The sequence below is a fragment of the Arctopsyche grandis genome, chromosome 10, assembly GCF_051622035.1.
Source record: "Arctopsyche grandis isolate Sample6627 chromosome 10, ASM5162203v2, whole genome shotgun sequence".
NCBI classification, from domain to species: domain Eukaryota; kingdom Metazoa; phylum Arthropoda; class Insecta; order Trichoptera; family Hydropsychidae; genus Arctopsyche; species Arctopsyche grandis.
Genome location: NC_135364.1, coordinates 22,909,165 through 22,935,846, shown reverse-complemented (window position 1 = coordinate 22,935,846; position 26,682 = coordinate 22,909,165). Strand labels below are relative to the sequence as shown.

At 32.3% G+C, this 26,682-nt stretch overlaps 1 protein-coding gene across 11 annotated transcripts in view; it reads right to left on the bottom strand.

Moving 5' to 3' along the window:
- Positions 1–223: 223 nt before the first annotated feature.
- The window catches only part of LOC143918344 (potassium voltage-gated channel subfamily KQT member 1-like), a 275,499-nt gene continuing 249,040 nt past the window's right edge, over positions 224–26,682 (bottom strand). For 10 of the 11 annotated variants that reach the window (XM_077440193.1, XM_077440195.1, XM_077440196.1 and 7 more), the window contains one exon: positions 224–858. In XM_077440193.1, coding sequence (XP_077296319.1) covers positions 569–858 — 290 coding nt within the window. In that variant the 3' untranslated portion in view covers positions 224–568. Of the gene's footprint in view, positions 859–3,535; positions 3,617–26,682 lie in introns of all 11 variants that reach the window. The other variant, XM_077440203.1, reaches the window with a different exon arrangement.

The window sequence follows — 26,682 nt, the reverse complement described above, 5'->3', positions numbered from 1 at the left end:
ACATATGACTAGTAGTCCGTTTACCCAAACGATACATATTACATGTAAGATTTGTTTTACGAACGCGTGAGGTGTTCGTGATCGGGTACATGCTTAAGTTGGCACCAACTGTCAGTTCATTGCGTCACCTCTCCCGCGTGTCCCATCCGATTAAATAATGCGTTTGCAAAAAAAATCAAACGAAAATTTTTATTAGATTTATTTTTTTTTTAGTTTTTTATTTGTATATTTATATAAATGAATTGATATTTTCTATAATTAATCGCATTTTTTTTAAATAGCATACACAATATGCTCTTGATCTTTGTATGCAAATAAAAATTCATCGGAAAAAAAGAACCGGTAGAGCAAAATTATTTAAAATTAAATGAAGTCGAATTGCGACCTTTCGTCATGGTAGGTATGTGTGATATATAAGTATGAGGGGTGTAGGCTATAAATGCGTGAGTGGCGTCGGTCGGCTTCGCGGTCGGAAGAGCTGGTGGCAAAGATGCGTCAGCGGATGAGAATGCGGTGGCGAAGACGGCGGCGAGGGTGGGGGTGGGGGTGGAGGAGGCGGTGGCGGGGGTCAGACCTCCTCAGGCCTCAGCAGGTGCAGGTCGAGGGGCACCGGAGCGTCCCCGCGTCTCCGCCCCCGCCCCTCGCACCCCGGCGAAATCGGCGTGATGATGATCTCGGTGGTGGCTGCGGTCCTGAGCAGCGCCGTGTCCTCTGCCGCTAGCGAGTCGCAATCACCTTCACCTTCACCGTCGCAGCCTTCCTCATGATCAGCTTCGTCGTCGTCGTCCGGACAGGTGTCACCCTCGATCCAACAGCAGGCGTCTTCCGCAGACCCGCTGTCGCTGCCATCCAAAGATCCTGAACACACACACACACAAATATGTCAAAAAAATCTCACACACAAAAAATAAATCATGCATTCCACTCTAGAATATATTCTGAATAAGAGTCGACGAGTCAAAAGCGCATCCCTAATTAATAAATTCCATTCACAAAGACCCACCCCCACTCTACGGAAAAAATGCGCACGAATTTAAAAGCAGACAGTTGATCTGTGCAAATTTATTTCAAAAATTAAAATCCAAGATCATTTGATTTAACAACTTTGGATTATTTTCTGTGAGGATATGTGAAGTCGTAAGTTTACGTCGATAAAACAGAGACGATGGACGACTTGGTAGCCTTCGCCGCGTTATTGCCGATATATGGCCCAAGCTGCTCGAAAAATTGGTCGAAAATTGCGCTTTATTCGAACCATTAGGTTTAAATATCATATTTAAACAATAATGGCATAACAATATCTTTCAATAAAGCCAACACCATGGCCATTATCATGATTTTTTTTGTTTCATTTCATTTTAAGGTTGTATACCTCTAAAAAGAACACTATTTATATGCACATCGTTTACAAAGAGTGGAAGTACATAGGTCTTTAACACTATCAGGCCAAAACCTAAATCAGACTCGAGCAATCTCAGTGTAAATGTTTTCTAAAGTAACAATTCTATGAGCAAACTTATCGTTTTTATAACTTGTAACAAAAAACAGCTAAATTCTGCTCATTCGAGCTAATAGAAAATATAAGGATTTGACTTCACACTAGTGATTAATACTAATCACATATCATTGTTGATTTGAGGCTGATTTAGCACCTACTATTTTCGTTCAGATTTGGGCCTGTTATTGAAGAAAAGTCACTTTACTGCGAAGACCTCGTCTTACACTAATCCGGAAGCTATTTTTTTTTTACTTTGTATGTAAATTGGAATTGTATAAAGTTAAGTCTAACTGTAATGAATTCGCTTTTATAAATCCACTATAGTCAGACATTCCCTTTGAACCATCTCTATCCCATCTCTTTGGTGGGATAGAAAAGAGATTATAATGGTCGTAATGTACCATTATTACCTTGGATTCCTACATTTCCATTACATATACATACATATGTAGCTTAATCCGTTTGTTCGTGGCATGTGAATGTATCCATCTGCATGATGCTGCTCCATCTGCAACTGCACTAAGGTGGGTCGGAAATGCGCTTTGACCGAATAATTCAAACCAAATATATTCTACACTGAAATGCAAATATGCGTCCGAATTCCCATGCTTCCAATTGTGTTACATGTATGATACAGTGTTATGTATAATAAATCATGTGATTTCGATCGCATATATTTTATATGGATTTTTTTTTAATTAGTATGCAATTTTAAATAAAAATATTTTCAAAATAAAATCAACATTTGTTTAGTCTATTGATTGAATTGTCATGTTTGTAAATCACATGGTTACATACATATGTATACTTATAGAATGCTTGGATAATAATAAAAATAAATGGACAGCTTTTATTTTTTTAATTAAAAGCTTTGTGTTAAAATCAAAAATTCATTCAAATTTTCTTGTATAAAAATGATGACTCTTTTCATATATTGAAATTGTAACTAATTTTTGATATTCATTAAAACATAAGATTTAAAAAAGCATTATACTGGATTGACACGATATGTCCGCTCTTATACCGAGTCCACTAATTTGGTCACTCGGACGTTTTTTGGACGTTGCGACGTTACGAATAACGTCCGAGTGACTCATCTGTGTATCTTTGTATATTTATATTAATATGTATTTGTGTGTATATGTATATGTCAATATATGCAGGGCTTTTTTTTTGAAAAAAAAGGTGCCGTAAGTCACTTTTTGTTTTTTATTTTTTTTAAGTTTTTTATTAGAAAAAATTATATTTAAATTATATTATATAGAATATTCCTTTGAAGCATAAAAAATACCGGGAAAAAAGGTGCCGGAACGCCGTTCCAGCACGTTACACGGGAAAAAAAGCCCTGTATATATGTATATACATATATGTGTATTTGTGTATATAGACATGTGTTTTTTTCTCATTTATATTCAATGATAATTACTATTTTTTTGTATTGGCCAGGAGAGCGCATTGGGTTTACCTGTTAGGCCTTCCTGATATAAATATATAAATAAAATAAAATCCGAGTGACTCAGTATGGGCTTACTCGTATCATGTCAACCCGTATTAAGACATTTTACTAACCAAGCATTCAAAATCAGTTTTTTTTTAATAAAATTATCAATCCACCTTATAATTATTTATTACACTTCACCAAATCTTAATTATATTATTGTATATCAACGTTGAAATATAAAATTTAAAATAAAACATGCATTTTTTAAAATATTGTGGTTAAATAAAATAAATAAAAAATTGAATAGTTAGAGCTGTTAATTAATTTAATTTGATATAAGCATTGGTTAGACGAGTTAGTAAAATTTAAGTATTACTTATATATTAAAATGAAGCTGTGTTAATAAGATGTTATGCAAGTGTGTGTGTGTGAACCGTTGAAATCATCACCATCAGTATTATAATAATTTTGAGTGTATAACCTGAGGGAAAAATATTAATTTTAAAATATTTTAAAACTCTCCACCGCATGTTCGAAAAAAAAATAAGCTATCGAACTTTCGAGAAGCGTCGAAAACTGAAGAATTTCAATAAAACCTCATGCGACAGCCTCGTTATCTTCGTTTTCAAAGTCCTCTTCCTCTATGCATAGGATTTCAGCTAGCACAACGCTATCATCTGCGGGAAAAATGTTTTAACAATTGCTTTTAGATGTACTGTATAACTTGCCATGTCTGAACATTGCAATATAAAGCTCGAGGTATTTAAAATCGAATTAATATTTAAAGGTTCCACTTTTTACTTTATTTTTTTTTTGTATTTTATCTTCTCTTCGTTCGTGTAAGGTTAATTAGTACTCGATATGCGCATTCACTTTGTGCCGCTTTCCACCTTTGACATTTGCTCGCGTTCGTTTTCACGAGACTATTAAGAATACCATTTCACTTAAGCGACCCAGTTAATTAATTTCACATTTGAATTGTTTATGTCGATTTAATCGTAAACGAGAATTTCTCATAAGATTCGTCGTTTGAACGTTTCTACAATATGCAAAGTTGTGTAGCTTCACTCACACATATCATTACTTTATGAACTAAAACGTTTCAAATAAATATTATATATGTACATATGTATGTATAATATGTATCAGTGGCGTGCGGCGACTTTTCAACCAGAGGATGCTGTTCAAAACGGTAATTGGACTATTCGTCACATTGGGGTGGTCACAAAGAAAATTTTTGCCATGAAAATCGCGAATACACAATATTTGGCACTCAAGTTCTCGTTAATATGATAGTTATCGGACTTTTCGGCTGCCAGATGTTCCGTTATAGAGATTTTAGTGACTTTGTGACGAGTAATTTGTGACCAGTAATCACCGAACCGTCCAAAACACGATCAGTTTATTTTTTTTTTAATTTTATTTTATTCTTCCAAACATTGTCATATTTATATCTATTAAAATGTCTTTGATATGTTTTCGTTTTTTATTGAATGCATATTCAATATTGGTGTGGGTTTTGGGCTCTTAACAATAATCTCTTTTTCATTATAGAGTAGAGAAGCAAATGTTCTTTTTAGTACATTTGTAATTAAACAATTGCAATTATTATTAACAACGGCGATAAATCCACTTGCATTGTTACTTTGGCTATCTATATTTAGGGTCATAAATAAATAATAATTTAGGACGTAATAGATTACAATAAAATAATAAAAGTAAATAACTTAGGACGTAACGTACGAAATATCAATCAACAAAACAAGCAAAAGTCCACACATAAAAAGCGAATCAAGTCCATACCATACGCAAAAGGAGATTTTGCTTCCAGAGCAAGTGTCGCGCGAGCGAGACGGCTGTAGAGTCGTCTCACTCATGCGCATACGCAAGAGTGACAGCTCACTTGTGCGCATGCGCAAAAGATTTGTAGGGAACTACAGCATCCAAGGCGATACGAGCTTGGTGTGAAACAAGCATCGGTCGCGCAGACGGCTTTTCCACGGGGATGTTCATTTATGTCAATTGGATCAGACAAAAGATCGTATATATCATAATCGCATAATCAAAAATAAATGAGAGAGAAAAAAAACTAAGAAATTCAGAAAACAAAATTGATATGAAAATATTTTTGACGTAAATTTTAAGGGATGCGCATCCAAATCATCCATTGACGGCACGCCACTGGTATGTACATATATAAAACTTTTGTACAAAAATATTTCCTTATTTTATTTATAAAATCAGCAACATGTCGAATATTTATTCGTTTTGTATATATAGTACTAGTTGTTTTACCCGGCTTCGCTCAGTATTTATAATATAAACAGCTTAAACATGGCGAATCTAATAGTAAATATTCATTTATTTTTTTATTAAATTTATTTAAATTGAAAAAAAAAAACAAGTCGCCGTCATAGAAATTTTTACTTGTTCCCTCCGCCCATCGGCGCTCGGTGTTGATTTTTTGCCAATTTTGAGGAACCGTTTCAAAAATGATCACATAAAATTGGCAAACTCTGATAAAAAACGATCGATTTGGAGTCACAAATACCCCCAAATCTAACCAGCAGTAAAGCGGATCGAACCCACTGATCACTTGGCGCTAAACATACACGACATTAAGCGCCACTTAACCATACTGCTGGCTAAATGGTAGTTTTATATGTTTATTTTTAATGCACGAAAATTTGACTAATCACATTAAAACTGCTTTATCTTGTCTTCAATTTATTATTGTTCGTCTTCCTTAAATCTTTTCTTATTTTTTATAATTCGTACAAGAGAGCAGAATTCATACAAAATTGACAATCGTACCAATTTGCCAGCACGTTTAATGTCTCTACGCGTGCCTTTAATATTCCATCGAATTGTTCACTTTGTTTGCGTTATGTTTTATTTAGCGTATTGTGTTGTTTCGGTTTTGTTAATGGCCCTTCGTGTTCCCTTTTAAAATATTCACAATAAAGAGAAGAGTGGCAGTCGTAAAAGGAAACGTGTCCTTTAGGATGAGATCCTTCCGTAAGTTTAAACCTTTTAAATTTTGCATTAATTTACTATGCGGTCGATATAGCGCTAGTTTTATCAAACCCATCGCATTTCTCCATTTACGCGAATCATCAATCATGGGTAAGGTTAGAGCTCTTGGGGGGGGGTTTGTTTAATTTCAAGTGTCGTCTTTTGTTAGTGATCTGCTTTATTGCTGGCGTTTAGGGCTAATTAAATTGCGGTTTCGTTGCGATAAAGCGAGAAATTTCATTGTTTATGTCTCGCCCTGTATATGTTTTTATGCGGTGTTTGAAAAGTCTTGGATTAATCCTGCTTATCTTTGCTTTTGTTATATGTACATATATACCGTCTAGCTTTAATAAACCGAAAGAACTCTCGCGAGAAATTATGTATTATGTTATTTCGAGGTAAAAACGTTTTTCGTGTTATTCGACAGTTGAATTTTTGACGGTTTCTTCAAAAGTTTCCACGGCTAACTTTTGCATTGAGAATATGCACGAACATTTGCTTATTTAATTAAAATTTAAAATACACGCTTTTCGCATTCATTTCGCGTTTATATTTCAAAACCAGCAGCGTGAACTAGTGGTTACTATATTATGCTTTCGGGGCGGAGTGGTCACGGTTCGATTCCCACTAGTAGCTGTTGGCCAGACCTTGGTTTGTGACTCCAGGTCGATCGTTTCCTTTCAGTGTTTGCCAATTTTTCTGATTTTCATTGAAACGGTTCCTGTAAATCAGCATTTCCTTTATAATCTCTCTTGTAAATCTTAAGTTATTCAGCGTCTTGAGGTTCATCAATTTCTATAATAAAATGCTGCAAACATTTCTCCATAGATGTCACTGTGGATGATGTTCGTATGAATTCGCATTATATAGAAATGCTTGTATTACTTGTATTGTTGTATTTTATCTGTATTAGTACACTTGTCGCTTTGGAGCGATCTGTAAAGGCGAGTGTACTTGTTCGATTAAAATTAAAAAAATTATACATATATTTGATTGAAATCAAAATAAAAACAAAATCAGCTAAAAAGAAAGTCATATGTAAATACATTTGTATAAATCTTTATGCAAACAGTCGAATTTTTATGCACCCACCTTGTATTTAATACATATTTTTGTCATTGAGCAGATAAATCGCAAACTTTAGAACAGAGACTAAGATAATATACAAAATATTATATGTATAATAGTTCTGACTAAACGTAGTGTATGCGGGTACCATTTAACAGCACCGTGTTAATCGCATATTATAAGAAAATACTGAGCAATCTAACTGGTCTAACTCCACCCCTTTAAAATCCGATAAGCGGAATTTCCCAGCCGGAAAATTCGACACGGTTCGACATACATACATACATACATATGTATATTTCAACCCTTCAGCCGCGGCATCAAAATAAATATCGTACATATTTCACCACCACTAAACCGGTCGAATCGCCGCAATTACTTTATTATTTTATTTCACGTACACGCCATAATAATATTACGTTACGATCTACACGTTTATTGGGAAGGGTTGTAAAAAAAATCATACATGTACGTTCAACGTAACTCCGATAAACGGGTTCCACTGAGAGGTGAACAAATTACGACTATAACAGTTTTATATGTACTTTTAACACCCTCTCATACTCCGTGTCTCTTTTATATACAGAATAGTCGTATATATTGCTAAAAAACTACATAGCCAGAAGATTTTATGACAGAATCAGTAACAACCATATTAATAAGCTTAATAAAGATTCTTTATACTGAGATGCTTATACCCTTCAGATATAAACACAGATGACCAAACACAATTTGCTTTAGATTGTCGATTTAAGATAATAAACATATGTATATGTAAAATATATTATGATTTTTATTTTGTTTAATGCTTGTATACACTAACACTAAAATAAGATATAATTATATGTAGATACTAACACAAAATTTGCAATATATAAAATTTCAGTAGCTATCAGAATAGAGCTAAGATATATTTTGAACATAATTTATGATCAAAAGTATACAGGATGAGGCAGCAACAATTAGACGAAGAGTAACTTGAAAATAAATTATTTAACTGAAAATGAAATGTTCTTAAGACAAATGAATGCAAGCTATACAATAAAAGTAACTTTTTAAAAATAATGTCACTAAGATGAGAAGTAAAACACGTTTTGGAACATAATTCAAAATTTTTCTCGACGCAATCCGTGGACTTTCATTGAAATTTTTGAATGGGAAATCTTGAAATTCTGGAATGTTTTGATTTAAGCAAGGTTATGTGTATCTGAATAGATGTAAATTGCATAAAATTATACTTGAAAATTAATCCTTTAACTGAAAATTAAATGTTCATAGACAAATGAATGCAAGCTATACAATCAAAATAACATTTTATAGTTAAAGTCACTAAGATGAGAAGAAAAACACGTTTTGGAACGTAATTCAAAAAAATTATCGACGCAATCCGTGGACTTTCATTGATATTTTAGAATGTTAAATCTTGAAATTCTGGAATGTTTTGATTTAAGCAAGGTTATGTGTATCTTATTAGATGTAAATTGCATAAAATTATACTTGAAAATTAATCCTTTAACTGAAAATGAAATGTTCATAGACAAATGAATGCAAGCTATACAATCAAAGTAACCTTTTAAAGATAATGTCACTAAGATGAGAAGTAAAACACGTTTTGGAACATATGTAATTCAAAATTTTTCTCGACGCAATCCGTCGACTTTCATTGAAATTTTTGAATGGGAAATCTTAAAATTCTGAAATGTTTTGATTTTAGAAAGATGATGTGTATCTGAATACATGTAAATTCTATAAAATTTTATGCAAATGATATGAGAAATGTTCCCAAAACATCTTGATTAAAAAAAGTTGCCTTGTCCCTACATTCGCTTGATTCTTCAGCTTGCCATTTCATTGTAAAAAGCTTGACTGTTTCATAAAAAATGTACACAGTTGTCAATTTTAAACTATGCATTAGTAGATGGATAACATCCAAGTGAAAATGCAACGAATTTCAGAAAATTATGCTAAGGAAAGTTTTAGATAATGTTTGATAACGTTCTATGGTTATTATTTTCAAAATATTACTTAACGATAGTTTGGTTTTATTTACTTTTCAATTAAAGTGTTCATTTTCGAGACCGCAGTCGTTTGGTTGTTTCCACTTCACCCTGTGTATATGTATTTCGGTCGGTAAATATTTAACGATACAATAATCTGCAAACGGTAAGTTTACGGTTTCCGGTCGCTATTGCCACTTTTCCGCGGTCGTATTAACCCCAGTGCGAAATTGAAGGTGTTATAGGGCATTGAGCGTCCCCCGACTCGTTTTCGGTTAAAATAAACGGGAATAATTGATGTTAGGGTGACCCGTCGTCGATGTAGCAACGCAACGCGAATATATTCGCCGTGAGTGAGTGAAAAAGCCGCCGCGTTACGTGAGGTAATAAATTAAACGAAACACTCGTAAAAATATCTTAATACGATTATGTAGAGAGGGGGGTCGTTGAAATTAATTTCAGTTGTAAATCTCATATTGGTGTTTTATCACCCGGAAGGGGCACACAGGCTTTATATCAAAATTAAAAATGAGGCAATTTGTTTTTATATGTGTAAATTCAGATGTGGCCGATTATACATACATATCTACAATTAGGTATGTTTTTTAATTCAAATAAATTCTTTGATGTTATCAAACAAAATTCAATGTCGTTATATAAATGCTGAACATCAAAGGTTGAATATTTAATATGAGCTTTTAAACGGGTTATAATAGGCTTATGAGCTTAAACCTACATATATTGATATTTTAAAAGTCGACGTTTGAAATTAGATTTTTTAAATGTATGAGACTTCTGATTAACATATTAAAAGTTAACAAAAATGAAATGAAAATATTTTTATATAAGAATGTTTATTTATTATATTTGTGATATAATTTTCTATGTGTATTTTTCACACATCTAAAATATATATGTATATACAAAATATCGATAGATAAAGCATCGATTTCCTTTATATAATTTTAATTTTAATAATAACATATAATATTAAATTCCTTAGAATCATCACTATCTTAATTCTAAGAGTCCTTAGAATCATCACTATCTGCATATGTATTTTATAAACTTTACTGTAAAAGATCTTGTTTTAAACTTAACGCGCCATGACAACAAATTTTGCCAGATATTCTAAAAATGCACAAAACTTCTAAATTTATAATAAATTTTCGTTTAAGGGGAGAAAGCTCTACGAAATTCTTAATTTTTTCTATAAAACGATTCAGAATTCCGGATAGTTTTAGACTCGAAGACACACTATAAGAGAAAGATAAATTCTTAAGAATTCTCATTTTTAAACTCATTATTTCGGAAAAACCAACATTTTCCGAGGAATTTTCTAAGCCCTTCATAGATGAATTAAATTGATACATCTACGTATGTATGATCCGTTATATTTGAAAGGTGGAAGTCCAAATTTCAGTTCCAAAAACACTATTTCTGTCAGACTTAATTCACAAATTATTCAGTCACATATTTTAATTCGATATGTTCAGAATCTCGGAAAAGCAGATAAACGTACATATTATAAGGCCACCAGTATTTTTAAATATTGTATCTATGCACTTAAGTACAATATGAGTTATTATAATTATTTTTTAATGGAACTACCTACACAGAGAATATAAATTCTTCGCTACATAGCTTTCAACATTAATAAACCGGAATGGAATTTTTCATCGAAGCCTCGCAGAACATTATTAATTGAGATATTCAAGGCTTCTCAGTTGCACTCGCAAAAGGTCAAGTGACGTCACTGGAGCGGTTTACACACGTGTTCCCCTTCAAATTTAACCCTATCAATGCGACTGGTTCATTAAATTTACAAAGAACTAACGAACGGCAGACAGACACGTCTAAATACTCCGAATTCGTGACATGCACCGTTTTGTATAAAACGAGTCTATAATTATATATGCCTACACTACGTATGTGTCTAATGAAGAATATGCGTGACATATTATTATTATGAAGGTATATAGAATCAAGTAAGCAGTGGTCATTATTGATTTCGTATCAAGAAAACGATCCCCCATTCCGAATAATGTAATGTATCTTGTGGTGTTCAAATGCTTCGAAATCGTTCAAGTTATATACATATGTAGTTCTGTAAGGTTTTATTTTGTTCCTTTGACTTTTGGAAAAATATGACATATTCACATACACTTTTTATAATGCTGAATAAAATTACCGAATGTCGATTAATTGCTTTTGTAATCAAGTAAAAACATACCATTTATACAAAAGCAACTATTAAGCATTCACAGACATTGTAAATACACAGCTTTTCAACTTAAATTTTGATATAATTAATTATTATTAGAAATTAGTATAGGTGGAAAATCGACCTTAGAGGAATGGATGAAAAATTAATCTGAAAATGTTGGAAAACTTCTACAGTATTTGACCATGCCTACTGAATAGTAGGCCTTGCTTACTGGGTCGTCTACATAACTATAGCTATGCCTAAGATCCCTTTACATTACAGAGTATATTTTATGCCTTTGATAATCCTTTCGTGCATTTATATTAAACGGTAATATATTGATATATAATATATTATAGTAGCGTGGTGCATTGGTAGAGCTATTATATGCCAGTAGGTCAGGGATTCAAATTCCAGACAAATATGCTGCTGGCGATGTTTTATGGTTATTAAAACATAGATCGACTGACTCCTGTAAGAATTTTCCGATTTTTCTAGCTTAATTACTGTGAAAGATCCAATAAATCGATATCTTCCCCCTCAGTTTCTGGCAAAATCGAGCTATTAACATCCCGAATTCGTTGAATCTTATAAATGCTACCTACATAATGTATTTCACGAAAATTTGCTGTATATAAAAATTTTGTTGATTGTCCATAGATGTCACTATTCTGTCCTATGTACTTTTATGTTTGAAAAATTGTTAGTTATTATGTAGAAAAAAATAATCTAATTTAATGTGTCGGCTTATGGTAATTCTTTTCATGGCAAATATTATGTGAACAAATTAAAATATATTTATATATAAACAAACATACCGTAAATTGGATTATAACTTGAATCCAAACGGCAGACGACTTAGTACATATTATATTTCCCTAATTAAATGATCTATTCTCGATCGAAAGACTTACTAAAAATTACTTTTGGTTAGAGGATCAACTTAATTTTTTGTCATTACTATTGTAGCGTATGCTAAAAGAGGCCGCCGTTTTAATTGGTTTCGAGGATTATCTCCAGGCTTAAGTGCAAGTCGGCTAACAATGAGAGACCCCCGAATACACTTAGCGGCGGTAAGGGCACTCGGTCGCATTCCCGTGGAGTTCTCAGAACTGACAGCGATAGCGTGGGACTGAATATCGTGGGAATGCATATCCGAGTATATGCCTAAACAATAGGGAAGTAACCGGACGTCGAAGATGCCCTGAGCTACCTGCCCTTTATAAGGAGGCAACGCAACACTATTATAAATCTGGCTTGATGGAAGTGGGTCTAAAATTGACTACAAGATTTATCCCACTAAAACCTTGAAAGGCTTGCATTTCATACTTTAACGAGAAGTGACTATTAGTCTGGTACATTGTCGGGTAGCTGATGGGTTTATCGATCTCTAGGGAAGATAGCGCACTCTCGTCGAATGCAACACTGGATGCATTGTCTCGATAGGGGTACCAGGTAAACCATGCAAGCTAACCTGAGTGGGTAACTTTGTGCAGATTGTGCAACGACGAGATGCACTCAAATCCTCTGCGGCTAAATGCGATGTGGAGATTTTAATTGGATATCGAAGGGACGACACTAGGGAGCCTGGAAAAGACGTGGCGAATTCTTGAACAGCATATACATATACTACATACATATATAATGTGTACGTATAAATCCGCTACCTGTTTGGAGCTGTGATGTTCAATCTGTTCCGTTGAATTATTAATCGAGTCGTATTCAACGACCAATCTGCCACGTCTATTATTTGGAACGTAATTACATTTGAATGCGAGAGATAAACAGCCAATCATCTGCGCCACATCTGAACCACAGATAATAGTACTTGGCTATACTAATTAGTGACAGCGACTGTGATGGACTGAAAGCTTGCTGCTTAAAAATTTAAATATTTGATGAACTCTCTACTTATTAGATATACCATACACGGAACATAAATCCTCTACTTATTAAATATACCATATTATTCCAAGAACTGAATAAAAACTACCATATACATACATGATAGATTAATAAATGTTTCTTCTACATACTTATTTTATTTTATTGAGCTCAGTAAAAGCGAATCGTCAGCTAAGGATCTGCTACATCGTATTATGCTGGCATTTTATTGGAGTGTGCTTTAAATGAATTGATCTAATTTCTATATATATATATATATTGGATTATTAATGAGGTATTATAATATTATATGTTACATTTAATAGTTTAAACGTCATTGTCATGCTATGAGTTCGTTCTGCGGTTACCGTGTGTGTGTTTTAATATATGAGAAATAAAAGCGAAATTGTGATCTGAGCTTTTGACGGTATTTTTACGACCGTGGAAAACCCCAAAAACGCCCGCAGGTTTTCCGGAAAAATTCCACTCATAAGCAATAAAGAAAACCCCATTCTCGGTCATGTCAAGGTTAACGACATTGACGATTATTATTGCATATATTATATGAATATGATTTCTGAATTCTTGATTGATTTTTTTTGTTTTGAATAATGAATTAGATAAGTTCATAGTAAAAACCATTCACATATTTGATATCGCATTATACCAATTGAAATGTATGTAATAAAAACAGTTAAATTTTCCAGTAGATTTCCATAGTATTCTAAAATGGAAAATATTTTTGAATGTTAGAACTTTCACATCGAAGCCACTCAACAGCTTTGTTATAAAAATCAAGTCATCCAATACTTTATGTGACTTTCAACAATCATATATGTATAGCTCTTGAATAATAAAATATAATTAGTTAAATGGTTAAAATGTCTTAAGCCAAACCAAATATATTCCCCGATTGTGTTACTAAATTTAATATTCAAATCGAATATGGAATATTTGCTTTGTTGTATATAAATAGAATATGGAAATGACATTATAAATGGCATACACATCTAAACTGATAGCAAATGTCAAATCACACTGGAAAACTTATAACATTCTCAAACTTCATCATATAAAGTTATGCGTACAATCTTTGCATATTAATTTTCCAATATGTTTACAAACTTACATTGCCCCATAACACATTATAAACCGAGCTTGAAAAATAAGATTTCATTAAACATTGAAACTACGCGAGCAATATTGAACTGACCACTTAGTCGATTTGTAGAAGCGACCTTTTAAAAGCACTTACCAGAAGAGATTTTCAAACATTATAGCATATATAAGTATTTTCAAAAAGCTCGTAAGATTTTTTTATTCATGTCGATTTTATTCTGCAAATATGTACCTCAATGGTATCCCGTTTCGCATACAATTACATGAATAAGGTATTTTAAGGAAGGTCTGTGCTAGACTGGCTGTCTTCCACCATCCCATGGGATCAGATCAGCCCTAGTCCTATGGGAGATGTTACCTGCTTCCTTCCACCAAACGAACAGAATTATTTATCGATCTGAACCCTCAGGAAGAAAGGGCAGCATGTTTTTCCGAAACGTCCGTCTTTTCCGTGTACGGTTTCGTCAGATTTCTCGTATGCACACTTTGCGCGTGTGAAATATTAAACGGCCACGAGAATGGCACAGCTGGCGTCGAATTTAATTCAATTTCCCATTTTGTGTAAAGAGCTACGTTAAAATGTATGGCGGACTTAAAGCTGAGTGACGAGGTTAAAGTGTTAATCGAACCGGAAACAAAGATTACGCTAAAATAAAGTAGAAACGCCTCTCAGTCGCGTCGTTAACTCGGTGTTGATTGATTAATTTAGATTGACCGACGAAAGATACGCTTCAAAGAAAATGGAAATGTTATTCCGAGTATTTTTAAAATGTACGTAGGCATTTGTACGTATGTACTTAGCCATTTTGAGAAACGCATTCAAAATATGTAAATACCGTAAACTTCGAATCGTTCTGTTTTAATATCGTTGTGAAGAATTTTCATTTGGTTTACCTTTTACCTTTGCGAAAAGTGGAATGCCTCTGCAATGTATCCGGTCAAATTCTGTAAGTTTAAATTGCCTTAAATACACTCCTTAAATAATAAACCTTGCCAAATTTGCCAAAGATTGAAAGCCACCTACTGTTTTGTATACATATTTATGTACATTGTATTAAAAGTTTCATTCAAAACTTGCTTTTGTTTCCTACGTTTAATTTATATTGGACAATTAATTACTGACTTGAAAGTTATATTATACATTAGTTCAAAGGAAATATATGTATCTACTGAGCATTACATTTTATTATAGTATAAGACTGTAGAAGGGAAATATTTCTTTGTATGATATTCAAAAAGTATATGATGTATTGGAAAAGTTACTCAAAGTCAACATGTGAAACTTAAAACGTTTCAATTGAATAACATTTTATTCAAATAGCTCATAAAAGCTTTTAAAAGCCCATAAAAACTGCATGGGAAAAGATTAAGATTCTTTGTATTAATATATGTATGTATGTTCATATAGCCAGAAATTATAAAGATAATTCTATCCTATATATGAGCCGCTATAATTGAAAGTGGCATACATACATATGCCAAGTCCAATTTTTTTAATTTTGAGAAATATCTCGTTTAAAAATACTGGTGGCCTGTAATACGTTTATTCTGCTTTTCCAAGATTTCGGACATATCGAATTAAAAGAAGTGATAAGAATTTGCGAATTAATCAAACAGATAAAGTGTTTTATAACTTAAAATTGGACTTCCACGTCTTTCAAACATGACGCCTCATATACATATCTATAAGAGATAGTTGATGGCTATTTGCACTAACGAGTTCTGAAAACACGTTTTTGTTTTAAAAACAAGATGATTTAATAATGAAATATTCTAAATTCAAAACTTAATACTTAATTTATGTAATACTAATTGTTTTGAATGAACAAACAGACTCTGAAAAGTCTCTGACGAAGCTTTACTAGAAATAGAAAATTATACGGCGTGGAGTAAATGTTTTTTATCGTTTATCTAAAGTACATAGCTAAATGAAATAATTTTATATTTAATTAAAAAAATGACACAATTTACACCCGCAATCAGAAAAAAATCTTTCGATCATTGGATAAATCTGCAGAAGGGTCGCAACTTGTCTAGGGTCTTCTTTGCATACATATCGCCAACCACCGACCCTTTTTCCGCCCGGAATTAATGAATTCCAAGTCTTTTTCCTTAAGAATGAAAGTCTTTCAAGAGTAAAAGACTGAAGTAACATCTTGTCGTATGAAATTTGCCCTTTGATGTCGCCGTTTTCGGTGCAAATTCGATCGTAACTCGTCTTCCGACTGCCGTGCCGGGCGGTATTGCGATCTCGTTCATTTTCCGCGAGGAATTTTCCCGGGAAAACTCCTCAAATGGCACGTGGCCATTGTGTGCAGAAGGGTTAAAAGCCAAACGTCAAACCACCTACATACATACACAACCATCCAACACATAACGGTTGGTGTGGCGACTCATGCGGCATGATGGGTTGCATTAATAAATCATGAAGCATGTGCAATCGTTTCGCTATTAATCGATATCGATTCGCGAATGCACATAAAACAAAACACGCGATCGCATCAAAACACTACAGCACACACGTATACGAGTAGGCCTTTGTAAAAATAAATTAAATTATATAATAAAACAAACGTGGGTTTCGGTTGAGCGCATCGGCGATGCAGTCATGCCGTGATGGCGTGCAGTGGTTTTCGACAAGGGGTTTAAATTTTTGAGTGGTCGCATTATTTGGGTAAGTTATCGCGTTTGGTTTTCGAATTCGCCAAATAATATATAAGTGAATAATAGAAACTATAATATCCTCCAACTGGAGTAGCTCGCTCGATTTGAGTGCTCGCCGGCACGAAAACTCCTCGGGTAATTAGTGTTGTTTTGGAACTTTGAATAAGGCAAGCAGGGAAATTACACCGAGCGCCGAATCTCAAAGAAATTGTGAGGTTAATTTAAAACATCGTTTATTTCATGAAGGAATCAAGGTCGCAAAAGACACTGTTTGATTAGGCAACCGCCCGAGGCGTCAGTTGTACAGAGGCAAAATATCTGTAAAATAAAAATAAGTATATATACAATATACATTTAAATAATATTAAATTTATTCTTTATTTATTTAACCTTTCACGATATTATATTTACCGCAGTAGTTAAAATAAATAATAATATTTTATTTTGAATATTTATTTCAATTACACAAGCTTGATTATCAAACAAGATTGTTTCGTTAAATATTAGAATATTTACACGTGTACATGTATATACATATGTGAAAAACCGATGGCTTTATTTTAGGTATTTTGCTAAAAAATATGATACGTATTTTATTTTCTTGCCAATATTTAGTAAATATGATAAACACTATAGTCGTTGGTCATGCGATAGTCGTTGGTTAGTTGGATTACAATAAAACACTATCGCAATATTTAGTTATTAGTTAGTGGTGAACAAAAGCAACATCAAGGGCACAAAAGGTCGCAGGGTTCTTGTTTTTTAACATTAAAATCCAAATCTTAGCATTGCTCTTAACAGTAGCATTTTCCCTACAACATGTAAGATAGGCCAGAACGAAAAATGCGAATTTTAGATTTTCATCAGTGGATCTAGTGGAAAGCCAACAAAATACCAAGTTAATCAAAAAATTTCATTGATTATAAACAATGTCTTGTGTCTTTAATCAACCGATATATCTCGAAAAAGTAGTTTTTGCATATTCATATCTCTTTTTTCAGAATAGTTTCGATTTTTTTTTATTTTTTAAATAATATTCACATATTGAATAAATTTCGGTCAAATATCATTAGTTTAGACTGATTAACGAGAATTTAAAATCACCATTTCGCTTGAAAGTCCCCATATTATGCGCTATTTTCATAAAATCGTCATTTTTTTCATGTTTACGAGATTATTTTGAAAATAAAGTCGTTAAGACCTTCCTTGAGGATATTACTTTATTTTTAACACAAAAATTTGTTAATTATACGGCCAAAATGACCTATGTATATATGTATTTTGACGCAAAATGCCAAATTTTATGTATGTTAAATCAAGTAATTTTGGTAATTTCGACCAAATAAGAAAACAGTTTTCGAAAAAAAGGTGCCTCTTATATGATATCTATTACAATTAAATAACATAATTTTCTATTGAAATGAAAATGATTCAATTGAAGTGGTTCGAAGAGTTTTACGAAATGCTAACGATCAAAATAAACCTATAAATTAAACTAAAAGCATTGAAAATAAACCTCTTTAATATATGTAAATAATGGACTGTCTTTAGAATGACATTAAATAACTAGATGAATAGTGTTGTTTTGAACGAAACTAAAATGCCAAAATATCTTTGCTTTGTGAAGAACAATACTAAGTGTATGCTATAAAATGTAAATACAATCACTTTGATATATCAAACAGATATCGATTGTAACAATTCTACAATTACACTGAATATTTTAATCGAAATATAATAACAAACTAAACACAATCCGATATGAGATTTGACCTTTTACTTTTACTGTCACTTTGAATTATACCTTTAATACAACCGTATAATTAACGAAAAATAAAAAGCAACGTACATACAATATTATTTGTACACACACACACAAACATACATACACAAAAAAAAACTAAAAAATTAAAAGATTGAAGCGGAAAAGTTGAAAATAAACATCGTCAAACTTTAGAAGCACTATAACGGTAGACGGACGAGCGCGTAATCAAAAATGCATTTGCGCTTAAAGGAAAAGGTCATTTGCACCACGACGAACAATATCGTCGACTAATGGACGACGGAGACTGCGTCCTCGTGCAAAAACACATCTTGAGGGCTTCCTCGTCCAAGACCTGGTAATTGAACCTCTGGAAACTCCACCTACCCTAATTGCCACCCCTAGTTTTAATTACATTGTGTCTCAGGGCAAACGCACCGACGCTTCTCAACTGAGGTCATATTTCCTGTACGAATTACACAAATTACCCCCCCCCCCACCCCTGGTTATTATTATATGCACTATACATACATATAAAGATGTTTAATCCAAGCAATAAAGTTCCGAATGTCTACATCCGGTCGGTGGTAATGCGATAGATTTTTTAATTGAATTGCCCGTCCCGGTAAATTGAGGTGTGCAGCTAGTTAATTGCTCTAAGGTGCGCAACAACCACAATACTTCCATCAAATGTTGGAAGCTTCAATGGTGAATGGAAGTCAAATCATTGATGGATATATAGACGTGTCTATAATTGAGAATAAATAGAAAATATAAAACATTGTCTATATAAAACTTTATGCTAATTAACACAAGTATTTCAAGAAGTCGATTAATTTGAATGAAGTTAACTATGTATATGCAATCATTATATTATACTAACTTGAAAAAACTACATGCCATAAATAATATTCCGTTTGTTACAGACATTACTAACAAACTAACTAGTTGATTCTATGACAGAATCATTAATAACCATACTAACACACTTGCGAAGAGTCTCGGTGATTTCAAAAAAATGTCTATACCCTTCAGGTATAAACACAGATTACCTAAACACAATCTGCTTTAGATCGTCGACTTTAGAGAGTCTTTAATTAATATTATGTATCAGATGTATTATGAGCATTTATAAAAATTGTAAATAGGTTTTTGAGCTCTTTTTCCTATTATACTGTACATCAACATTAGAATAATATAATACTAACGATTACCAACAAAATTAAAATTAAATTGTAAAATAGAAAATGATCAGTAGATCAGTAGCATGTAGATATAAGATGTATTGTGAACATAATTCAGTAATAATAAAAAGCATTTAAAAATAAAAATCAATTATGCAATCATTATTTCATTTTTAAAATATTTTTTTTATACAAAATTTATAATAGAATTTTCTTTAACAACATACATACATATGTATGAGATTTGAAGTAAAAAAACTTCACTGTGAATATTTCTGATCGCACTAATTATTTTTGACTACATAGTGTAGTGCCCGTTAATTTCAACGGGTGGTTTCAGAAAGAAATTGATACAAGAATTAAAATAAAGTTATATTTCAGATATAAATATAATGTAAGGTAATTTATAGGAGCGCGCGTGCACGTATTAATATAGAAAAAGTTGAGTGCGCGCATTACACGCTCGTCAATCTAACCCGTTCACCCGTTCTAAATGACAAATGAACGTGTGTGTGTGTGTGTACGCTCCCGCGCAGCGCATCTGACGCTGACGTCACTCGTCGATCGGCGCTCAATATCAGGAGCAGGAGAAGGTAAAGTAATCGCATTTTTTGAACAGAAAATACTGTAGCACATCAATTAGAATGGAAATTTAGTATTTTAATTATAATTATATTTTGCCAAATGGATCTAAATCTAATAAGTAATTTTAAGCATCCTTCATGAAACTTGCTCTCAAAGTAATTTCTAACATCTTTCATGACTATTTATACTACACTTTTCTATGTTTCACTTCGCTAACGACTCAGTATCTATTCCTACAGTCTTCCAATCGTTTTGAAACTTTGCTATTTTGCGCGGTGTGGTCAACGATGGAAATTTAAATCGATTTTGATAATTCGATGGTGAAAAATAATCGTAATAGACTCAAATGCAAACATTTTGGTCACCTTGACGTTTACCGGTCAGTAACCTTATATGTTTGACTTTTCATCACCCACTCGTCCTGTCAGATTTTAATTGTTTAAACACCTATATCTTCATCTTTTTCACACTATATCTTATAAAATTTGTATTATTGGCTCTCATTAACTCTCAATTATATTTTTACTTCACTAATAGGTTATATGATTGTACAATATAAAAGAAAAATATAAGGAGTGAGTTCTGCTATGTATTATTAAATTGAATGCATTTGGCTCTATCGGTGGAGTACATAAAAATATATATCAAGAAATTGCTGATGAGGCTTGAAATAGATCCATTACGTAAAACTATGTGCGTTAAATTTAATCTTATTATAATTTTTATTCTATTTTGTATTGACTTTTGTTTTTTATGGCGTCCAACCCAGATAGGGTTAAATTCAAACCCATTAGGGCAAGTTTGCGATCAAAGATCATCACCATCGTTAACTTTGTACACCTACCATGCAAAGTCGCTATCTTTAATGTTAGTAGACAACTTTGCAAACTTCCAAAAGACAAATAGTAGACGGAGTCCCGCGAAGCGTGACCCATTAACCCTAATTGACTAGTAATCATCGCAACAGCTCAAATAATTATCACCGACTTTCGACCTTTCAACCGAACGGGTTCAATATTGACAGAACGTGGGTTTATTTTAAATTTCACCCTTACAAAACACAGACAGTGTCCTGAACATTGGATTTGCGCTACTAATTTTTGATGAAGCTTAATTCGACACAGTTTAATCTCGTAAATAATTACAGTGTATGTGTGTTATCCAGTAAATTTGATTAACGTTTCAATGTTTGTTTTCAGATTATTAACAGACCGCTTGGAATCAATTAAAAACACGTCAAATCATTATTTTCACTGAAAAACAATAACACTTGACGGAAAATGTAATTAACTGGCAATTAGTGAGATGAAACGATCGTTAATATTTTGAATTATATATGAGAGAGTTAGCCGTTTACCGATCGTTTTACAACAATTTTTAATTAACGGTTCCCGACACGATAAAAGCGCACAGTTTTCATCGATCGCAGCGGGGATGATATTCAAAATGAAATACGATAATTTAAAATGTCTAGTTGAGCGACGAAGGCTGTATTTTCCTCTCGAAGTTTCATTTAAAAAAAATATCGCTTCAAAGAGCCGCATTTCGTTCGTTTGCTTGATAATTTCGCGCTCACATTTTATTTCCTTCAAGGTTTGTTTTAAGTCAAAAGGCAAACATCGCGTTTTGAAACGAGTATTCTCTCGTTCCGTATATTTTATTTTTCTTATTTTACTCACTGAAAAAGAATAATACAATTTGAAAAGTAACGACACCGAACATTCTTCACAACTAATATTAATGGTCTATGTTTTTTCCTTTGATATAAAAAGCAAAATCAGCAATGTCAGAATAACGAAAACGTTTGACATTTTATTTCTAACAAAACCTTAACCATATTTATTGTATAAACGCTAGAAATTTACAAAAACAAATTATTAATGTACATATATAAAAAATCATTAAAACTGATTGTATCGTATTATTTTACTTCTTAAAAAAATGCTCTCAACATTTCAAAAGTAAAATATGTGCTTTAAATATAGTACATGTATAAAAAAAATATCATAATTTTTGCCTGTATTAAATAAGCTAAGCTGCGAATCAAGAGAACACACTTAATTCCATTTATTTCGTATATTTTATATTATTCATGAAAATATTTATAGTATAAAAATGAACAAGAAATAAATATACATACACACCCATTATAAACCATTCTTATAGAGATAGAGAGGGAGAGATAGAGATTCAGATTGTTCAGAAGAAATAATAACATATAAAATATAATATAATGAAGAACGTAATCATCAGAATTTAACATGCACGTAACTCCTACACATTTATTACAATTATAAAATAAACAAACCTTTATATTATATAATATAATCACAATACTACAGACGAAAACATATATGTATATAAGTGAATATATTTTTTTAAATCACTAAATGTGTATTTATACATAGATATAAAAGGATTTGGGGGGGGGGGGGAACGTTCCATAGCAAGTCATGCTCATACGAAGACATATTTTTGTATCATTTAAAGTGGATGCTAACGAACAAGCATTAAATTTTACACACATATAGATATATATACAATAAATATCGGTTTGTTTGGACTCACTATCTTAAATCGTAAGGGCAGTGTTAGACCGCGAGGGCTGGTCGGGTTAAAAGGCCAGACCTCGAACTACCCTTAAAGGGAAGTCGACGACGAAAAGTCTTCATAAGAGTCTGAAAATTCACACAACACATGAATACAATTTGGGCATGATGTCGGGGGATAAATTCTACACATTCCACTACAGTCTCCCCGCAAAATCGTGTATTTTGAAATATTTCGTTTTTTTCTTCCGCACACGTAGGGTAAATAGGGGGTGCCTATTTGCTCGAACGTCGACGGGCTTTGTAAACGTACAGGTTGTTTTTTTGCGAAGCGAAATGTGGTTTTTATTTCCATTTCGCCAATTCGAAATTTCCCAAGAGGTTTAATTGTCAATGCGAGGAGCGTATACAACGCGTGGAAAATCCGCGGAGATTTCCAAGAAACTCTTATATATTATATAAAAAAAAAGTATGTGAATATTTTCGTATTCGAAAAAAAGCAAACGTCAATACACACCCCGCCAATCTATAAAAGTGTCAAATGTTATACGAAATTCGGATATTATTCGTTTATAACAGAGTATATTATACTTATACAATATTTATATATGACGGTGGATTTTTATAAACTATGTATGAATGTGAAACGATGCGCAAGTTGAATGAAATAATGCATTGTAACTAGACACATAAAACCACCCCATTATAATATGCAGATTTTCCCAACTGGTTTTCAGAATATTACATAACATAATTTATTACAATATCTACAATTTAAATTTTGAATATACCACTTAAATATAAATATGTATGCGTTTAGAATTAACATTCCATGATTTTATTTTTAATTTGGACATATTTTTTTATACACCCAAAATTTAAAAGTTAAAGAAACTCAAAACCCAAATATTAAAGAAATTCATTCAAAAAAACACGAAAACATATAATATTATTGCTACTGTCGCTTAATTTTATCAAATTCCATAATTTTACTTTTATATCATTTAAAAAAGATTAATGAAATGTGCTGATTCCATTACGAATGGATATCATTTTTCAACAACGTATTATACATGATTTTATAATATAATATATATACAGTGTGTTATGAAGTTAAGTTAAAAACATTAGAGGGTTTACAGCTCATATAATTTAGAACGTTTTGATCCACACATACCTCAGTTCAAAGTCATATGGTTTTTTCTTATTTTATTTGTAAATTTGTTTAGTAAATACACCGAAATCTCACATTATTTTATAAGTTTTGAATATTTATTTTGCCTCTTATACTTTTTTTTGTTGATACAGATGGTTGAATTTTTTTTTTTTTGATTGAATAAACATTATAAAAACAAAAAAAAAAATAATTGATCAACATACCACTTATAACTTGGGCAGTTATTAGCAATTAACTGTGTAAATAAAAATAAGTAAATAAAAATAAGACTTTGTACTAAAGTATCAGTGGCTCAAAATATTCTAAATGATATGAGCTATAAACTCTTTAAGGCTTTGTACTTAGCTTCATAACACCCTGTATATACAAATACATTTTTTATTTGCCTAAAAATTGATGCATTTATAGGTATAGAAAATAAGCAATATTTATCTGATACTTGAATTTATGTGGCTGAATACGGCAATTAAGTACTTTTTTTATTTAATAATTTACATAATGTTTTGTGTGAGATAATATCTATGTTATAAAAAAATTGTTAAAATAGACAATATTTATATTGTAAATGTTGAAAATTTCTTTAGAAATGAGCTCTCATATCTCTCCGTACACTATAGACAATGAATCATTTTGAATCGTAAATCACTTTGTATATAATATACATGTGTATATTTCATTTCAAAAATCCATCACACTTTTTTATCTATATTTCAGAACATTCTGAACATTGCACGAGATTCTACCACGATAAATAAAACAAATAAATAAAATCATTCTATAAATACAAACACCATTCATACGAAATTCTAACACACATCTAAATAAACTATCTATAGATCAAAAACTGAAAACAAACAAAAAATAAAAAAAATTGAGAGCATCTGAACGGCAACGGCAGACAATGCATTCGCCCATCCCGAGACGACTGCATTTCAGATGAAAAAAAGACGCACAAGGGGTCCGTTTCACGTCCGTCTAAGTGGCGAGTAAATCCTCGACGAGGTCGTATTTTATACGGCGGGGTTTCCCAGACCCCCGGAGGCCTTTGTGAAACGTGCAATGGAGGAGAGGAGATCTGTGCACGCTGCACACCGTGCATCCCCATGCATCTTCTAGCATGCAAATGCAACGCGATGCTACACTGCTTCCGCGACGCGACTTATCACTCTTTCACCGCTCGTGCATTTTGCACTCTTGCCACTTGCACTGTCGAAAAAGAGCAGGCGAACGTGCACAAGCACCCCACCCACCCTATTGTGCATTCGTGAAATGCACGTCGCTTAAACGTAAATCTGTCCCAGATGTCGATATATATTTAACACTCCACGGGGATGGCAATTCCGGGCTTATTGGTCGAACTATTCCGATTTATGTCAAATCGGAAGTCAGGCAAATTTAAATTTAGAATAAGATCTAGAAAAATATTCAGCTTAAGTTTGGTTTCATTATTGTTCGAGTATATAGGTACATACATATACCATAAGAATATAACTAGCAACATAGCTCAGTAGTTAGTGTGTAATGCTTTCAACTGAAAAGTCGTGGATTCATTCCTGGCCTGGTGTTTCTGGCCAAACCTTGGATATATGACTCCAGGTCAATATGGTAGCATATTCCCTCTGTAAAATGTATGCATTTCTCAAAAAAAATATGCTATCGAATTTTTCGATTGATAATGTAAACCTGGGAAAGCGCGTTGAGTTTACCTGCTAGGCCTTCCTGGAGTGTAAAATAGAAAATATATAATATCAGCTTTTTTATGTATACTAATCATACGCATACGACAAATTTTAAGAATTTTATGAATTTAGAAATATTGAATTGACTCTTAGCCGATTGATTCAACATGAAAAATTTCAATATTGCCCAAGCTACCAAAAATTGAAAAAAATGCCTGAAACTATTTGTATTAAATATAAATTGTATTATATTGTATTGAATACTTATCTAAGCATATAAAATGAAAATTAAGTACATAAAAGAATAAGTTTTTCTTGTTTTAACAATAAAAATGTGGATTATAAGTGTCAATAAGTGGAAGTAAAAAGGTTTTGTAAAAAAATATTCATTTGAGTTAATCGAAATAATTGACAGATTAAAATAAATGAAGGTGAAAATCAAATTATCTAATTAAATAAATCAATTTGAGCAAACAAACTTTTGACATAAGCCAATTTATAATATTATAAAATAGACACATTCCTCAGATCGGAGGAAAGCAAAAAAATGTAGTCTATGATCTTAATTAAAGTAGCATTTGATAGTTTAAACTGTAGATTCACATAGTGGATTAATTATTAAATTAATTTACAATCTACATTTTAAAACATGAATTTTCTGAATTGAAAAGTAATCAAGTTGACAGAATAATTTTAGCGTTCCTTTTAAAAAACCAATACTTCAATCACATCTATTATTCCGCTCGACAAATCACGTATTATTATTTCATCGTCAATTGATTTAAACAACGCAAATGGACGAGGGGAGGGTCACTTTTCCAGAAGGAGAGGTAAAAAAGCTTCGTTAAATTTTT